Here is a 19929-nt window from a genome sequence, read left to right on the forward strand (position 1 = left end):
AGGAGGCAGCTCCTGCGTTGAGCATCTGCCCCCTGGTGGCCAGTGCATGTCATAGTGATGGGTCGAACAGTTACTTAGGCTTTTTTTTTTTTTTTTTTTTGGCTTTTATATATATAGAAGATAGCAACCTTAAATAGGTTCTGAAAGGATTTAGAAAACTTTTCAAATGAAATAGTTTCTACTCCATAATGACTTTGATGCTAATTATATATTCCTATTTCCTAAATCATACCTCTTTTTTATCTCTAAACTGGTTCTACCAGAACTTTGTGCAAAAAGGGCAGAATATATTGCTAAAAATACTCAATCTTAAGAGATTTTTTTTAAAACCTACAATTTTAAAAAAAATGTTTTTATTGAAATCAGAGAGAGGAAGGGAGAGGGAGAGATAGAATGAAATATCAATGATGAGAATCATCAATTGGCTTCCTCCTACATGCCCCCTACTGGGAGATTGAGCTCAAAAGTGGGCATGTGCCCTGATGGGGAATCGAAATGTGACCTCTTGGTTCATGGGTTGACACTCAACCACTGAGCTACACAGGGCAGGCAAAAAATCTACAACTTGGTAAAAGTGCCTACCATAGCTTACAGAGTAATTGTTTGAGATTTAGATTGGAATACAGGAAAGGTGGATTTTATGTGATTCTTTTATTGCATTTATTATGCTGTGGTCAAGTGGTTGGCATTGTGTAAATAACCCAGACGATCTAGGCCCTGTTGCCATCTGGAGGCTCCCTCAACATAAAATAAACAGCTAAAAATTCAATAGAACAGTGCGTCTTAAAGTGTTTTACTGAACACAGATAAAGAACATAAACTGTATGTGAAAAATCATCTTAATACCTTTTATGCCTGTTAATCATATTCCCCTTGTGATTAGAGCCCTATAAATGTGGATAGGGAGGTAGGCATTCAGTATCATGAGTTTTGTTTTGTTTTTCAGAGCTACACTGGGGTTCAAAAACTAAAATTACTGAAGTTTTGAAAGCTAAAAACAATAGAACTAAGATTAAATATGGAAAGGAATCAGCATAAGGAATCTAAAATATTACATGCACTTATTTCAAGTTCCTATTAATTAATCACCAAAGATTGAAAATATTACTATAAAAATACTACAGAGAAGCATATCCATAGACTATCCTAACTAGCATATTATGCTATAGATTCTAAGCCACATTATCTATCTATCTATCTATCTATCTATCTATCTATCTATCCATCCACCCATCCATACATCTATCTTGCAATATTACTCAGCCATGAAAAAGAAAATCCTGCCATTTGTGACAACATAGACAGACCTGGAGGGCATTATTCTAAGTAAAATAAGTCAGAACAGAAAGACTATATGATTTCACTTATATGTGGAAGCTAAAAAGTAATAATAATTTCACAGACAGAGTATAGTTTGGTGGTTGCCAGAGGCAGGGAGGTGCAGAGATTCAAGAAAAGGGGAAAGGTGGTTTAAAGGTACAAACTTCCAATTAAAAGACAAGTTCTGGGGATGTAATATACAGCATGGTGACTATAGTTAACAATACTGTATTATAAAATTTAAAGTTGCTAAGAGCAAATTTTAAAAATTCTCATTGTAAGAAAAATATGTGTAACAATGTGAGGGAATGGATTTAACTAAATTTACTGATAGAGTACTATCAATTTACCCATATCTCAATATATGTTAATTGTTCATTCAGCTGCTTGCCTCCTTCATGTAGCCCAGCGTGGTGTCTGGCACATAGCACATTCTTTTCTAAAATTATTCTTATTTTAAGGCTCCCTCCATATAAAGATCCCAAATAAAACACTTTGAGCAAGAGTTTTTTTAAATGAGGTATGGAAAAAAAGTAACCGTCCAGTTTAGATAACTAAATACTATAGCAAATGGCAATCTACCCAAACAGGTACTTAAATCAGACACTCGAAGGCATTAGATTTTATCACATCTACAAACACTGTTTCTTACTAGTCATTATTTTCACTTAAAAGAATGTTTTTCAATTAGATCTATCAAACTAAGTAATTCAGTTCAATTTATTACATATTTATTAAGACAGTGGGAAAAAGATGAGAAGGAAATACAAAATAGCCAAAGTGGTTTAATTGCTAATCTAAATAAATGTTCAATTTTTAGAATTAAAAAAGAAAGCAAAGCAACAGCAGAAAACTAAGTTTAAATGGTTGAGGTTCTCTATTGCCAAGTCATCTATTCAAGAGTGTTTATATCAACTATAAAAGCATTTCAGAAGCTGGTCCTCATACATAGCCTACAACAGTCAATGTACTTTAAACAAATTGATAACTGTTGAAAGATATTTCAAACCATTAAATACCAAGATTCCCATTCTGAATTATCATAAGTAATCTATTAGGAAGAATCACACCTGTTATATATAGTTAGTTTAGGTTTAGGAAACATTTTGTGATATAAGAAATTAAATTGATTATTTTATCAGCAATGTTAGAATAAACATCAATAGATGATGGAAAATATTATGATAATTTTAATGGGAAGCATAATTTTTAATATTTTGCTTCACTTGACCAAATTACTATATAGGATACGGTTTCATATACAAATATAAAATAATGAAGAAGAAAAATAGAACTCCACCTACAAGGTATGATTTAGCTACTGAAATAATTAGATTGCATACTAATTCCTGTACTGGTGACAGATTTGAACAGGAATTGAACACTAAATTCCACCTGCAGGCACATCATGTCAAGTACGTATGAACAATAATAATTTCGTGACAGTTGTGCCAAAGGAAATATCCCAAGATTCTTTGTACAAGTCAGAACAATAACAGATACAATTGATGTATGGCTAACTAAAGAATTAATGTCAAAGACCTTATTAAATTTCATTCTGTTTCTCTAAATCTAGAAATGGGCTAGTTTTTCCAAAAGGTGCATACATAGATAATGTACTAATATAAAAACAGAAACAGAAGTGGATGGGAACCATACTTTGCTATGCTCCAACATAAATCTTTTTTCTTTTAGATTCAAGATTATCATCTAAATTATTTTAGTTATGATAAGTTCTGCAAGCATATTGAAAATAATCACTAGTTTAATTAATTAAATGTGTCCAAAAGGCAGTTTAATTGACTGGCATGAAGAAAAATATATTATTTTATACAATACCTGTAGTGATAAAGGAAAGATCTATTTAATTAAAATTATAATTCTGTGCTACCATGATAAAATAACTTCTTTAATCAGGAACTGCAAATGACAGAGTAAAATACCACTGAAACTTTTCAGTACTGGAAATTATATGGAAAGTTTGGAAAAAGTTACAGGATAGAAAAAATAAGAGGGTAGGGATATTAAAATTAGTCATTTTATTAAGTTCCCAAACATTTAGGAGTTTCTATGTTTCTGATCATTATTCTGTTAGGTAAGGTGCCTGGCATGTGTATACTGGGAAGGACTTAGACTGGAGGTAGGTACAAGCAAGAGTACTAACCAGAGTTCTGTTATTTATAAGTTGTATAAGTAACTTATTATCTATTAGGCCTTAGATTCCACATAAAGAATGATTTCTAGAACCTATTTAATTTTAAGATTAAGAAATTATGAATGTTTCAAATTCAAGTCATTTTAATCTTCATATCCTGACGTACAAAATATATAGGGATTAAAAATCAAACAAACCAAATAACTAGTTGTAGCATACAGGCAAGGCCTAGCTATACACTAAATTTGATAAGTCTAGTGAGGCCAACTTTTCACTTTTTGATATATAGAATAAGGCTCTTAAATCATCCTAATGAAGACAAAACTCACATCACAAGATAATACTTTAAGTCCATATAGAACCTTTTAAAGCACTTTATAGAAATTATCCAATTAGCTTTTCTGACCACTTCTGTGAAGTATCAGGTATTATCTGATATTTTCCAAAGGAGGCAAAAAGAAACAAAGGAACTAAAGTTATCACTTTGCCAATGACATGGCTCCCTATTCCACATCTAGTGTTTTAACTTGTGAAAAAAGTGGTCAGCTCCATGAGAAATTATATTAACTGAAATGTCTCAGCCTTTTGAAAAGTTTGACTTCTCACAAAATGTGAGTGTAGAGACAGTCTATTGTTTTGCTCAGCATTTCATCTAATAACTTAGTTCAGTATTTTCCACACTGTAGACACTCAATGTGTATTTGTTCAATGAATAAAGGCTATTAATGATAGCTAACAATTAATAGAGCTCATATATCAGGTGCTGTGTTAAGTACATCACATGTATTATTTCATTTACTCCTACAACAACTCAAAGAGGTAAGTAAATTATTACTTTTCATTTTAATGATGAGGAAACTAAGGTCTAGGTTAAGTAACTTCCTCAAAATTACATAATGATAAAGTCAGTATTTTTTTAATTTTTATTTTTTTAGAAATATATTTTATTGATTGTTTACAGAGAGGAAGGGAGAAGGATAGAGAGCTAGAAACATTGATGAGAGAGAAACATCGATCAGCTGCCTCCTGCACACCCGCTACTGGGGATGTGCCCGCAACCAAGGTACATGCCCTTGACTGGAATCGAACCTGGGATCCTTCAATCCGCAAGCCGATGCTCTATCCACTGAGCCAAACCGGTCAGGGCTAAAGACAGTATTTTTAGCAAAGGTACCCCAATTTTAGACCTTGTTTAAAGACCATCATTGCAGAAATAGACTTGCAATAAGAAACTATATATTCTATTCCCTCTAGAACAGTGATGGCGAACCTTTTGAGCTCGGCGTGTCAGCATTTTGAAAAACCCTAACTTAACTCTGGTGCCATGTCACATATAGAAATTTTTTTGATATTTGAAACCATAGTAAAACAAAGACTTGTATTTTTCATATTTATTTTATATATTTAAATGCCAATTAACAAAGAAAAATCAACCAAAAAAATGAGTTCGCGTGTCACCTCTGACACGCTTGTCATAGGTTCATCTTCACTGCTCTAGAACTTAGGAGAGAAATTTCTTATTGATCTTTATATCACTTATAATGCCTAGTATAGTACCTTAATCACACTATTTGTTATCAAATGTTTCCTGAATAAAATGTAAAATTGCATAATCAAATTAGGCCTCACTGTCCTTAACTGTAAAACAGAGATAAAGGTGCCTCACTGGTTCACAAAGTTTGGTCCCTGGGTCTGGCAACTGTCAGAAATGCAAATTCTCAGGCCCCACCCAGTCCTACTGTTTTAACAAGCCTTCCAGGTGAGTCTCAGGCATGCTGAAGTTTTAAAACCTCAGGTCAATGTTACTTACAAGATAATTATGAGAATTAACTGAAGTCAATAGTGTGGAATCACCCTAAAAAGTAAAAGGTATATCACCATCACCATCATCATCATCATCGTAAGCATAAATTGCATTCCTTGAATAAGCTTAGTGATTTTGCTAAATCCAGATGAAAATAAACATGAAAAATGAAATAGATCGTGAAACACTTTTTAAATAAAATACTGTTTTAGATTTTATCTGGATAATGCACAGCATTCATGGATTCAGAGAAAAAGAGGACTATGAGCCATAAAGTTGTACAAAGAAATCTGATGATCTAGTTATGTGGCAGTTCAACCCAGAGAATCTGACATGCTGTACACAGGCTTCTTACCTGACCAGTGTCCTGTGGAGATGCCATATCGGTCTGTGCAGGTCTCACTTACAGGTCTAAACACAGTTTCCCACCCACCAGTAGCATAACGCCAATTCTGAGACTCCAAGATCAGTGTTCGCTGGGTGCCATATGCAATCATGAAGCAGTAGACCACATGATGGAGTTGACAGCCATAGCCACAGCCTTTGTTGATATTACACACTAGCTTCTTGGCTTTGCTGCAGTCCTTGGGATTCTGTCAGGGAGGAAGAGAAATAAAGGTGAAGATAAGCTGTACAGAGCAACTTCTCTTCATAGATGACAAGTACATAACTCATATAAGCCAGGACTGATCCAGTATATTTTATAAGGCAAAGAATCGAGCTTTAAAGATCAAATTTCAAAAATCTACTGAATATTTTATGTGCACACTTACGGAGATGGCAGTGAAAAAAAACCAGTTACTTGGGAACCACAAAACAAACATAAAACTAAGCAGTAACATTTAAAAGAATACTATTTTCACTTCTCTATCATGCAGAACATCTCTGAACTCAAAGCTGTGTACACTGAGATATTTATTTCAGCTGCAATTCAGCATTCTGAGCTTATATTCCCTGATGAAACTGAAGTCATTTTAAAGGAAAAATTATAATATACCTACTAATTCCCCCTATTTCCAGAGTTCTAGATGTCATGAACAAAATCATTACGGAAGTAAAGCCACTGAGTAAAATGATATCTGAGTTCAACAATTATAAAATATCAGTCATGGAACTTAAAAAAAACACACCAATTTTGACAGTTACTAGTAATTTTCACAATAAAATGCAGAACATGTTCTATATTAACTGTCTTGAGAATGTGGTAAGCCACTTTTTAATTAGGAGATTCATTTAGCTGTTTTTATATTTGCTCTGAGGTGAACAGAAAGTGCATAAATCATATAAGCCAGGACTGATCCAGTATATTTTATAAAGCACAGAATCCAGCTTTATCTGGATAATGTACACTCAATACTATCTAACAGTGGGTACAATGGGCTTAGCTAATTCGAGAACTTCTTTTTCCATTCTAATACATCAATTCTGCTGTGATTCATATCAGCTGCTGCTAAACCTCCCTAAGCATCTTAGTTCTTCAAGTAAAAGTTTGTCTGACAAGGACTCCTTAGCCTGAGAAGTTTTTGAAGCTGTTTTGTCTGAAAGGGAGGAGAAAGAACGGATGCGTGCAGGAACAGAATCTTCTCTTCCACAAAGCAAGAAGCGAAGGAACTACTAGTTCTCAATTTAGATGAGCCTTGAATAAAGCAGTCAACAAATCACAAATCTACCACTGTTTTCTAAGGATATTACCTGTTTTGTCAAGAAGAGATCCCTAGAAACAAAGGCTAGGACAGCGAGGCTGTAAAACGTTTCTGAAGGAAAAGCTGAGAAGGAGATATGCAACAGTTACTTTCAGAAGAGGTTGTTTTCCACATTCCAATGTGCCATGCAGGCTAGCCTTTTTCTATCAAAGCAGAACATATACCAGCGATTTTTAACCTTTTTCATCTCATGGCACACATAAACTAATTACTAAAATTCTGCAGTACACCAAAAAATATATATTTTTTGGCAGATCTGAAAAAAAAAGTATAATTTTGATTCATTCCATACCATCTGGCTTTTGTTGTGTTGACTGCTGTCACTTTTTAAATTTGACAATCTATGTGGTATATAAAACTGAAATTCATGGACACAAACAACAGTGTGATGGGTACCAGAGGGAAGGGGCTAGTTTTTGTCAATTACCATTGACCCTGGTTGATGTCTGCCAAAAATTTGAAAGCATGCCTCATTCAGAAGCAAGAATATATAGAAGGAGTGATTTGACCTGAGGTGGTGAACACACAATACAATATATAGATAGCATATTATAGAATCATACACCGGAAACCTATATAATTTTATTAACCAATGTCACCCCAATAAATCAATAAAAAGGAAAAAAAAACAATATACAGAAGGGCCTCAATACTAAAAGAAGTTTTAATCATGCTTTAATAGGGTAGCTATTTTTTATAAAATCTGCTTTTGTTTCTAGTGTGCCTAATGCACACTCCCTTTTATATTTCTCTACCAGTTATGCAAGAATGCAGGCATATTGTTTTGTTCTATATTCTGATTATTTTGATCTTTCCACTCCCTCACCTTTTATGGCACTCCTTCCTCCTTCTCTCTCTCTCTCTCTCTCTCTCTCTCTCTCTCTCTCTCTCTCTCTCTCCTCTCTCGCTCACACACACACACACACACACACACACACACACACACACACACAATTACTATGTGCATAGATTACAATATAGTCCCTTTAAAAGGAAACTCACTAGGAAGTAATTCTTATTTGGGAGTAAAAGATTGGGAAAATACAGATTGAAAATGTAATCCCCCCTCCCCCTCCCCCTTAGTCCACTGGAAGAGAATCTCACTCATTTTTCTCTTCTTCTGCCTTGAGTTTCACTCACTGACTAAGGTAAACTTTTGCTTACTTAATATTTATTAAACACTTAATATATACAATAAAACGTGGGAGATGATAATCCAATAGAATAAGAAATCATATGTATCAATAACTACAATAATAGACTATTTGAATGTTCTAAGACTGTGATAAACAAGAAATTAAGGAACAGTATGGACTTCCATTGGGAAAAAATCACTTTCAGGTGGACTGGAAAGAGTTATGAATAAAACTGCATTTATGCTAAACCTTAAAATACATAATTTATTGTGTTTATAAAATGCTAAGAAAAAAAGTACTATTTTCATTAGTCAATGGAAGTCCATATTGTAAAGAATAATTGTGAAGAGCAAAGTAAAACTATGAACTCTATAAATCATATTTATAACATGGGATTTTTGTGTATAGGGTCTTCTTAAAGTCAGACTCCTAAAAAGGCACATACATTCTTGCTCCTTGCAATGGTGATGACTATTAAAGTTTTAAAAATATGAGGCAAATTTGTCAAAATTACTTGGAACAACATGCTCTAGTTAAAGAACTTTGCAAGGAGAGGCTTGAGAGACAGTTTTCTCTAATTCAGTACCATTTCATAATATTACATCATTAACTTACAATTACTACTAATTTACTAAGTGAAGGCAGTAGAAAACTTCTAAATCCTAGCAGTGCCAAAGTAATATAATAATGGCTGTTGTTTACTAGTCAATTCAAAATTATTATTATTTTTAGCAAAGTAGAAATTAAGCTGGCTTTCTAATTTGAACTATGTCCAATAGTAAGTTTCAATATTTTAAAGTAAAACATTTGTTATTAATTCAATTGTGTGGTTTTGCTTTAATTTGTAAACTAAATATTGTGACAAAAATAACCTCCCTCCACAATCTTTGCCACCTGCTCACCTATCCTTCCTTCACAAAAATACTATGAAACTAATGACATACTGTATGCTCAAAGCTAATTCAAACATATTTCATTTATCCTCATAATATTAAGAAACATTATTTCACAGTGGATAAATACAATACCCTTTGTATTTAGTGCTACAAGGTGGCCCAATCATGAGCAAGCTAAGTATTACGTAACATTTTTACAGTTATAATTCTGCAACAAAGCTATCACCATAGTATATATGAATTAAAAAATGAGGACTTAAGATAATACAGGTTTCTTCTGTATTCAGTTTCCTTTTCTTCAGTTTTGTATATATTTTTAAATAATCTCTGAGGCATTTCTTCTGATACTGTTAATTCCCAAGAATGACCCTAGCTCAACAGAACTAAAAGCTATGTTGGCTCTCACTATCCTATAGTTGTAAATCAACATTGGGAAGTAAATTTAAATCAATCTGACTCTAACTAAGATGGCACATTAAGGGAAGCAGCATCTCTTAAACCTAAATGATTACTAATTCACTAAAGGTACCATCATAATGCTGAAATGTTTTACTTTAAAATATTGAAAGTTACTGTTGGACATAGTTCAAATTAGAAAGCCAGCTTAATTTCTACTTTGCTAAAAAAAAATAATAATTTTGAATTGACTAGTAAACAACAGCCATTATTATATTACTTTGGCACTGCTAGGATTTAGAAGTTTTCTACTGCCTTCACTTAGTAAATTAGTAGTAATTGTAAGTTAATGATGTAATATTATGAAATGGTACTGATTCCATGGCTTTTAAATTAAATCACAGATAAAGCCTTTTGCCATGACTATTTACATTTTCTGTACACACAAATAAAAGCCTCTACGGAGGAAAATTTCCCAGCTACAATGTAATTTCCCTCATTTCTCTGCCCAGTAATTATAGACCAAAACATTGCACAAACAGGCTAAATTAACAACAACAAAAATTTAGTCAAAATAAGTTAAACATACTATTTCCAGGCATCTCTTGCAAGTAGTATATGCTTAATAAAAAGATTAGTTCAACTGAATTTCATGTACTTAGACAAAAACAATGACAACTTAGCCAATTTCAAGTATGTAATACAGTATTATTAACTAGTCACCAGGTCGTACATTAGATCTCTAGAACTTATCCTACATAACTGAACCTTGTACCCTTTGACCAACATCTCCCCATTTCCTCCACCTTCCTGCCCCTGGTAACTACTGTGCTACTCTGTTTTTACGCATTTGACTCATTTAGATTACACATGTAAGTGAGATCATGCAGTATTTGTCTTTCTGTCTTATATCACTTAGCATAATGTCTTCCAGGTTCATTTGTGTTGTCACAAATAGCAGGATTTTCTTCTATTTTATGGGTGAATAACATTCCCTCACACACACGTTTTCTTGATCCATTCGTCTATTGATGGTATGCCACATAGGTGTTCCCATATCTTGGTTACTGTAGATAATGTTGCAATGAACCTATGGCTGCAGATATCTTTTCAAGATAGTGATTTCATTTCCTTTGGATACTCAGAAGTGGGATTGCTGTATAATATGGTAGTTTTAAGGTTTTTTTTAGGAACTTCTATATTTTTTCCGTGATGATTGTACCCATTTACATTCCCACCAACAGTGCATGAGAGTTCCCTTTCTCCACATTCTCAACAAATTTGCTATCTTTTGTCTTTCTTATAGCAGCCATTCTAACAGGTATAAGGTGATATCTCATTGTGCATCTCAGGTGTTTGCATTTCATTGATGCTTAAGAATCTGTTGACCACTCCTATGTCCATATTTTCATTATGGCTGTTGTTTTTTTTTTTACTATGAAGTTCCTTATATATTCTGGATGTTAACCCCTTATCAGATATATGGTTTGCAACTATTTATTTTCTCCCATTCCATAGATTACTTTTTCATTTTGTTCATTGTTTCGTTTGCTGTGCAGAAGCTTTTCAATTTGATGTAGTCCCCCTTGTTGATTTTTGCTTTGGTTGCTTGTGCTTTTTGTGTTTATATATATTTCACTGCCAAACCAACATCAAGGAGCTTTATCCTATGTGTTCTTTCATCTTTTTATGGTTGAAGAACTTACACACTTAAGGATTAAAAACTGGAACACTGGGAATCCTTCCAGCTCCTCTCTAACAACATTCCTTCTGTAGGGAAGAGTTAAGCCCTAGGTAGATAGCTCCTATTTCGAGCAAAGGAGGTCAGGAAAAAAACAAAGGAATGAGCCAGGTAAGTTAAATATTAACATGCTCTTTGCCTGATCTAATCATAAGACTAAACACTTTTTCACTTGTTTTTTAAAATTACAATATCTAGCTTTGTGTTGGTAATGAAGAAAAGATTCATCAACAGTGGTGAAAGCATGTCAGCATATTGGAAACAATCTGATTTTATTTCTCTAAAATTATTTTCAGAACCAAAGCAGAAAAGGTAATGAAGCAAATAAGAGAACTGAAGTACTGCATCATGGTAATTAAAATGAAGACTCTGGGCATAGTTAATAATCATGAAAAAAAACACACCTTGAAAAGTATTCTTATTTTTAAAAGCCAAGACCAGAAATTATTGTCTCTTACCATATTAAACAGGAAAATCTTCATGACAAAGTTAAGATGGTATGGAGTTGTGCTTTCCACTCCTCCAGCAGAGAACAATGGGGTTGCAAATAGTAAGGACAACACAATAGCTGTGGCACAAGTAAGCTACTAAGTTCTTTAGGAAATCATTTCCCTGTGGGTATTTATAAACCTTTAAGTGTGAAAACTTAATGGAGAAAAGATATCAAGATACATAGTTTACAGACTGTTGTCCTGACAGATGAAGCAAAGACAGATAGTTACTATACAGTTACAGAGAAGGAAAGCTTATCTTCATAAGTACTGCAATAATTGCCCTGTTTTGCTCTTTGCCTAGAAGTCTCTACTGAATATTTTAAAGCCACTCAAAAAAAATCCTACAAATTCAGTAAAATGCAACAAATAAACGTGGTGCTTTCTTCCACTCAGGGTCTTTGAGACAATATCTCTGTGTGTTCCAGGTGGTCTCTAAAAAACTTCTACCCCAGGGTAGACAGATGTGTGTACACCAGAGCAAACTTGGTAATATTTTCTGCTACCACATGCACCACAAAGGAAAGGCAGAGAAAGAATGAGATGTATCCAAGTCTAATTCTCCCGTTCAAGAATCTAATGTAAACAAAACTCCTTCCAATGCTAGAAAAGAAAAGTTTAGTTACTGGAGGAGCTAGATTCTGCCAATTCTACATGAATGCACATCTCATCAATTTTTCTCTATCAGTTTACAGCCTGATACCCAGATCTCAGAACCAGCTGAACTGGTCATGTTAAAAATAGCATGCTTAAAAAATTAAGGTTGAATTTTAGAAAGGTCCTCCACCATCATTTTACTTAACAGGACCCAGTAGGCTTTCCTTCCTCAAAACCAAAACACAGGATGACATGGCAGATACTCTTTAAAAAAAATAGGTGTGAAGAGGAAGTAGTATGGAAAAGGGGAAAGAAAGGAAGAAGAAAAGGGGGGAAAGAGGAAGAAAGAGAGGAAAAAAATGGGGAACAGGATAAGAGAAAGAAGGGAGAAGGGGGAAAGAAGGAGAAAAGTAAAAGCAAGCTCCAGAATGGCTAGCCCTGTTTTACATAGTATCAAAAGATGAAGGATGTGGTGGAGGGGGTCATGAGGGTAAAAGAGGGACATCTATAATACTTTCAACAATAAAGATAAATTTTTTTAAAAGATGAAGATAGCAGATACAACAGGGAAAGCCTGGTTGAAACTTTGCTCCTGTGCAGAGGCTGCTGCAGATGTTTTGTTATCTATAATAAAATCCTCTCTAATAAAAGAGAAACATGGTAATTGGCGTACGACCGCTACCCTTCCCATTGGCTAGTCAGGGCAATATGCAAATTAACTGCCAGCCAAGATGGCGGCCGGCAGCCAGGCAGCTTGAAACTAACATGAGGCTTGCTTGCTTCAGTGACGGAGGACTTCAACGTTCCCCGCATGCCACTGCAGGCCTCTGAGCTGCAACTCTAAGCAACTATGTTACAAATATAGACGCTAAACAAAACCCCAGAAACCTGCTTAAGTCCGCGGGCTTTAGCCAGCAGGATCGCAACATTGTAAGCAAAGGCCAGAAACCTACTTTCAGCAGCGGAGGCCTAAGAGCTGGAGCCAAGCCTCAAAGCTAAAGCTGGCCCAGAATAAAAAAGAAAAAAAAGGAGCGGTTGGGAGTTTCAGTCACCCCCACCCTGAAAACAGCCCTCAGCCCCTCACCCAGACTGGCCAGGCACCCCAGTGGGGACCCCCACCCTGAAGGGTGTGTGACCAGCTGCAAACAGCCATCATCCCCTCACCCAGGCTGGCCAGGCAGCCCAGTGGGGACCCCCACCCTGATCCAGGACACCCTTCAGGGCAAACCAGCCGGCTCCCACCCGTGCACCAGGCCTCTATCCTATATAGTAAAAGGGTAATATGCCTCCCAGCACCGGGATCAGCATGACAGGGGGCAGCGCCCAAACCCCCTGATGGCCCTGTGGCTCTGTGTGTGACAGTGGGCGGGGCCACAACCTCCCTATCCACCCTGCTCTGTTTGTGACAGGGGAAGGCGCCCCAACCCCCTGATCAGCCCTGCTCTGTGTCTGATAGGGGGGAGCTCCCCAACTCCCTGATCGCCCCGCAGCTCTGTGTGTGACAGGGTGCGGCGCCCCACCCCACCCCCCCACGGGCCCTGCTCTGTGTGTGACCAGGTAGAGCCATAACCTCCCCATTGGCCCTGCCCTGAGTGTGAGAGTGGCGGTGCCCCAACCCCCTGATCGGCCCTGCTCTGTGGGTGATAGAGGGCGGCGCCCCAACCCCCTGATGGGCCCTGCTCTGTGCATGACAGGGTACAGAGCCCCATCCCCCCTGATGCGCCCTGCTCTGTGAGTGACAGGGGACAGTGCCCCAACCCCCTGATTGGCCCTGCTCTGTGCATGACAGGGGGTGGCGCCGCAACCTCCCCATCGACTCTGCCTTGAGTGTGACAGGGGACGGTGCCCCAACCCCCCAATCGGCCCTACCCTGAGCGTGACTGAGGGCGGCATCACAACCTCCCGATCGCCCTGCTCTGTGCATGACAGGGGGCGGCGCCCCAACTCCCCAATCGGCCCTGCTCTGAGCCTGACCAGGGGCTGCACCTAGGGATTGGGCCTGCCCTCTGCCACCTGGGAGCAGGCCTAAGCCAGCAGGTCATTATCTCCCGAGGGGTCCCAGATTGCGAGAGGGCACAGGCCGGGCTGAGGGACGCCCCTCCTCACCGAGTGCACAAATTTTTGTGCACCGGGCCTCTAGTATACTAATAAAAGAGTAATATGCTAATTAGACCAGAAGGCCTTCCATATGTCCTTCTGGACAAAGCCATGGTGGTGGGCCAAGGCAGAGGCAGTTAGGGGAGATCAGGCTGGCACGGGGGAGCAGTTGGGAGTGAGCTGGCTGGTGGGGGGGGGGCAGTTGGGGGTGAGCAGGCCAGCAGGGGGGACAGGTGGGGATGAGCAGGCCAGCGGGGGGCGGATGGGGGGGGCAGTTGGGCTCAGTCTGGCCAGCTGGGGGACAGTTTGGGGCAAGCAGTCTGGCGCGGTGGGTGGGGGGAGTTGGGGGTGATCAGGCAGGCAGGCAGGTGAGCGGTTAGGAGCCAGTGGTCCCAGATTGCGAGAAGGATGTCCAATCCCACAGGGATCTGGCCTAAACCGGCAGTCAGACATCCCCCTAAGGGTCTCAGATTGGAGAGGGTGCAGGCCGGGTTGAGAGACACCCTCCTTCCCCCATGCACGAATTTCATGCACTGAGCCACTAGTCTATACTAATAAAAGGGAAATATGATAATTAGACTGGATCGATCAGACATCTTCCGGATGTCCGACTTCCTTCTGTACATTTAGGGGGTGACCAGGCTGGCAGGGGGGAAGTTAGGGAGCAGCCAGGCTGGCAGGGGACCAGTTAGGGGGCGATCAGGAAAGCAGAGGCAGTTAGGGTCGATCAGGCAGGCAGGTAGAATAGTTAGGGGTGATCAGGCAGGCAGGCAAGCGGTTAGGAGCCAGCAGTCCCAGATTGCAAGAGGGATGTCCAACTGCTAGTTTAGGGGATCGGGACTAAACCGGCAGTCGGACATCCCTTGAGGGGTCCCGGATTGGAGAGGGTGCAGGCCGGGCTGAGGAACGCCCCCCTCCCCCCGACCATGCATGAATTTCATGCACTGGGCCTCTAATAAAAGCATAGTATGCTAATTAAACTGGACGTCCATCCTTACAGACAAAGCCACAGTGGGTGGGGGCTATGGCAGAGGCCCTTGGCTGCAGCAGTGGTGGGTGGGGGCTGAGGCCAAGGCCCTTGCACGAATTTCGTGCATTGGGCCTCTAGTTTTAAATAAAAGTCAGAGTAATTTATACTGTTTTGCCAGCTCTTCCATCCTGCAAAGTGCTATTCTTCAGGGTACTATTGGTACTTATAGCACTTGTCTACACACTGAGTCACCCAGCCAGGGCCTAATTGTTTCTTGCTAGGATGTCAATTCATAATTGATTTAGTGTGCTGATCATGTATCTCGTGACTTTGCTAAATTCACTTATTTGCTTTATGAGTTTATTGTCATGTAGTTATTGTTGCTTAGTAAATTACTTGGGATTTACCTTGTAGACAGACAATCATGCCACCTGCAAATAGGAATTTTTTTTCTAGTACATATGCCATTTTTCCTTTTGTCGTGTCTTATTGCACTGCATAGAATTTCCAATACTGTGTTGAATAGAAGTGGTGATAGTAGTCATCCTTGCTTCATTTCTAATATTAGGGAAAAAGCATTTAGTCTTTCATCACTAAGGGTGATGTTACCTACAGATTATTTATAAAACCTGTAAGCTGTGATGGCATCTGGTGTTGGACTTTTGTATGTTGGGAGTTTTTTGACTATCACTTCAATTTCATTGATAATAATGGGTCTGTTTAGATTTTCTAATTCTTCCTGGTTCAGTCTTAAGAGGTTATATGCTTCTAGAAATGTATCCATTTCTTCTAGATTGTCAAATTTGTTGGCATATAATTGTTTGTAGTATTCTTTAATAATTCTTTGTATTTCTGTTTTGTTAGTTGTAAACTCTTCTTTCATTTATCATTTTATTTATTTGGGGTCTCTCTATTTTTTTCTGAATAAGTTTGGCTAAAGTTTTGTCAATTTTGTTGAACCTTTCAAAGAACCAGCTTAGTATCATTGTTCTTTTCAATTGTGTTTTTCAATTTCTATTTCATTTGTTTACATTCTGATCTTAATTATTTTCTTCTGTTTGTATGTTCTTCTTTTTCTAGTTCTTCTAGGTGTAAAATTAGATTGTTTATTTGGGACTTTTTTGTGTTTCTTGAGCTAGGCCTGTAGAGCTATGAACTTCGTTACTAACCTGCTTTTGGTTTATCCCATAAATTTTTAAACGTTGTTTTCATTTCCATTTATTTCAAAACAATTTTTGATTTCTTGTTTGATTTCACTTTTGATCCATTGGTTTTTTTTAGTAGTATGTGTATTTGTGTGTTTTCCAGTTTCCTTCCTGTAGTTGATTTCTAGTTTAATGCCATTGTGGTTAGGAAAGATGCCTGATAATGATTTCAATCTTCTTGAATTTACGAGGTTTGTTTGTGGCATAATGTGTGATCTATTCTAGAGAATATTCCATGTACACATGAAAAAAAATGTGTATTGGATGAAATGTTTTATAAATGTCTATTAAGTAAATCTGGTCTAAAATGACATTTAAGTCTGTTATTTCCTTATTAAATTTCTGTCTGAATGATCTACCAAACTAGAAAGTTTTCAGTTATTTCTTCAAATCCTCACTTTTATTTCATTCTCCTTATGGGACTCCAGATACAAACATAAGAAAATTCTATTATTGCCCCAAAGGTCAGTCCCTGAGGCTATGTTTATCTTTTTCAACTTTTAGTCTCTCTGTTATCAGACTGGATGATTTCTATTGATCTAACTTCAAGGGCACCAATTCTTTCCTCTGTCATAGCTATTCTACTATGAGACAACTTTTTTACCTTAGTTATTGTATTTTTTAGTTCTAAAATTTTCTTTTTTTTTTTTTCCCTTGTATCTATTTCTTTTCTGAAACTTTCTATTTTTTTTTTTCATTTGTTTCAACTCTGCAGTTGCTTAGTGGAGCATTTTTATTATTATAGCTTCTTTAAAATTCTTGTCAGGTAATTCCAACATCTGTGTCTCATCTCACTGTGGTGTCTGCTGATTATATTTTTTTTAATCTAAATTAAGATTTTCCTGGTATGATGATGAGTATTATGTTACGAGACACTGCTTTCCATTTTAGTAGGCAGTCAAACTTTAGATTCCTAGCTTACTTTTATGAACTGTGGCTCAAATGTCAATTATTTGTTAAAAGCCATTTCAGTGGTATTTTGTTCTGCCCACTTGTGGGCTCCTAGGGGCCAGTCTGAAGCCTGAATAGTATATTATACGAGAGTTTAGCAATCAAACCTCTTTCTGTAGTGATTCTGATCAGTTTCATGCATGACAGTCAGAGCTCTGCCTGGGATTTCAAACACAAAAATCCCTTTCTCTAACTCCCTCCTCATCCTAACCCTCCCTCAACTCAAGTTGGAGTGGGAAGGGAACTGCCTCAATTTGCAGTGTGGCAATGGTGGGCTTTGTCCAAAGTCTCTGCAATGCTAATACCAGTTGGGAGAGGTAGGGGTGCCTTCATTATGTCAGGGCAGGTGTGGTGACGAGGCTATGTGCTCAATCTCCACAGCTGAGGCACCCAGAGAGGGGAGGGAAGCAACTTTTCATGATGTTCCACTGGAATAGGGTAGATAAATATCAAAATGTGTTTTATTTTTAAATGTTTGTTTGTTTTTTGTTCCACCCACTGGTTGAAAGGTTCTAAGATACACAGGAGGCAAAACAAAGCACAGGAATTTCATTCTGTACAGGATTTCTTTTTGTTGTAATTAGCAGGAAGAATAGCATATCATGTGTTCACTACTTCTTATCCAGAAACAAAAGCCTTTAGTTTAAGCCTACCACATTTTCAAAACATTTAATGCACATTTAACTCAGATCTATAATGCTACTTGCTTATTGGAAAACTTATGATTTTGTGTTTCCAGTGACATTTGCTCCCTTTTAAAAATGATAAGCCAACTTTTATTTAACAACTAGAGGCCCGGTGCACAAAATTCATGCACCAGAGGGGGGGGGGGTCCCTCAACCCAGCCTCCACACCCTCTCCAATCTGGGACATCCCTCCCACAATCCAGGACTGCTGGCTCCCAACCGCTCACTTGCCTGCCTGCCTGCCTGATTGCCCCTAACGGCTTCTGCCTGCCAGCCTCATCACCCCCTAACCACTCCCCTGCCAGCCTCATCACCCCTAACCACTCCCCTGCCAGCCTGATAGATGCCTAATTGCTCCCCTGCCGCCTGGTCGCTCCCAACTGCCCTCCCCTGCAGGCCTGGTTGCCCCCACCTGTCCTCCCTTGCCAGCCTGGTCACCCCTAACTGCCCTCCCCTACCGGCCTGGTTGCCCCCAACTTCCCTCCCCTGCTGGCCGGCCCGGTTGCCCCTAACTGCCCTCCCCTGCAGGCCTGGTTGCCCATGCCACCTGCCCTCCCCTGCCAGCCTAGTCCCTCCAAACTGCCCTCCCCTGCAGGGCTGGTCCCCCCAAGATTCCCACCCCCCCGCAGGCCTGGGTCTCCCCCCCCCCCAACTTTCCTCCCCTGCAGGCCTGATTGCCCCCAACTGCCCTCCCTTTCAGGTCTGGTCCCTCCAAACTGTCCTCCCCTGCTGGCCTGATCACCCACAACTGCCCTTCCCTGCCAGCCATCTTGTGTCCACATGGGGATGGTCATCTTGTGTTTTGGAGTGATGGTCAATTTGCATATTACTCTTTTATTAAATAGGAATTCAAATCTTGAGAACAATATAGAACTATCTTTTTATGTAAAAGGAAAACATAACATTCGTTTGAAGAAAAGAACTCTAACACTGAACACTTAAAGAGATTTATTTATTTATTTATTTATTTATTTATTTTTAAATATATATTTTATTTATTTTTTACAGAGAAGAAGGGAGAGGGATAGAGAGTTAGAAACATCGATGAGAGAGATCGAACATCTGCCTCCTGCATGCCCACAACCAAGGTACATGCCCTTGACCGGAATCGAACCTGGGATCCTTCAGTCCGCAGGCTGACGCTCTATCCACTGAGCCTAACCGGTTCGGCTTAAAGAGATTATTTAAAGCCTCTATGGAATATAGGCTTTGAACACAGGAAGGACTCAAATTTACCAGCTTTCTCTAAAGGTTCAGCTTTACTTACTTTTTTCACCAATTAGGTAAGTACAAAGGGCAAGATACTGGATCCTTTGGTTGCAAAGCCAATAGTATCTATTCTATCCCTAACCTTTTAAACATAGTCAACCCTCTCATGTGGCATACTATAAAAACCCTCTCTTTATTTCCAACGATACTTACAGCCTCGAGATATGGTCTCCTTTATTAGCTCTGACACTTCCAAACCCAAGCCCAGCCACTCTAATCACTCCAGAGGAAGATGATTCAGACCAAAATTTAAAATAAAACAAACAAATAAACAACAACAACAAAAAAAACCAAACACAACTCTCCAAATAAGCAAACAAACAAAAACCCAGAAACCTCAAGTAGATCTGAAGAAGAGAAAAACCCAAAGCCACAGGGCTATTTTATTGGCAGAATGTTAACTACACTCTAACACTGATGTTAGAAAGGTACAATAAAAGCAAATGGGTTGACTATGTTTAAAAGGTTAGGGATAGAATAGATACTATTGGCTTTGCAACCAAAGGATCCAG

The 19929-nt window shown here is 38.4% G+C and overlaps 1 protein-coding gene across 9 annotated transcripts in view; it reads right to left on the reverse strand.

Moving 5' to 3' along the window:
* Positions 1-19929, reverse strand: part of FUT8 (fucosyltransferase 8) — a 238012-nt gene that overhangs the window by 42605 nt on the left and 175478 nt on the right. For all 9 annotated transcript variants that reach the window (XM_059693336.1, XM_059693370.1, XM_059693389.1 and 6 more), the window contains one exon: positions 5635-5872. In XM_059693336.1, coding sequence (XP_059549319.1) covers positions 5635-5872 — 238 coding nt within the window. The remainder of the gene's footprint in view (positions 1-5634; positions 5873-19929) is intronic.

This window comes from Myotis daubentonii, chromosome 1 (genome assembly GCF_963259705.1).
Source record: "Myotis daubentonii chromosome 1, mMyoDau2.1, whole genome shotgun sequence".
NCBI lineage: Eukaryota > Metazoa > Chordata > Mammalia > Chiroptera > Vespertilionidae > Myotis > Myotis daubentonii.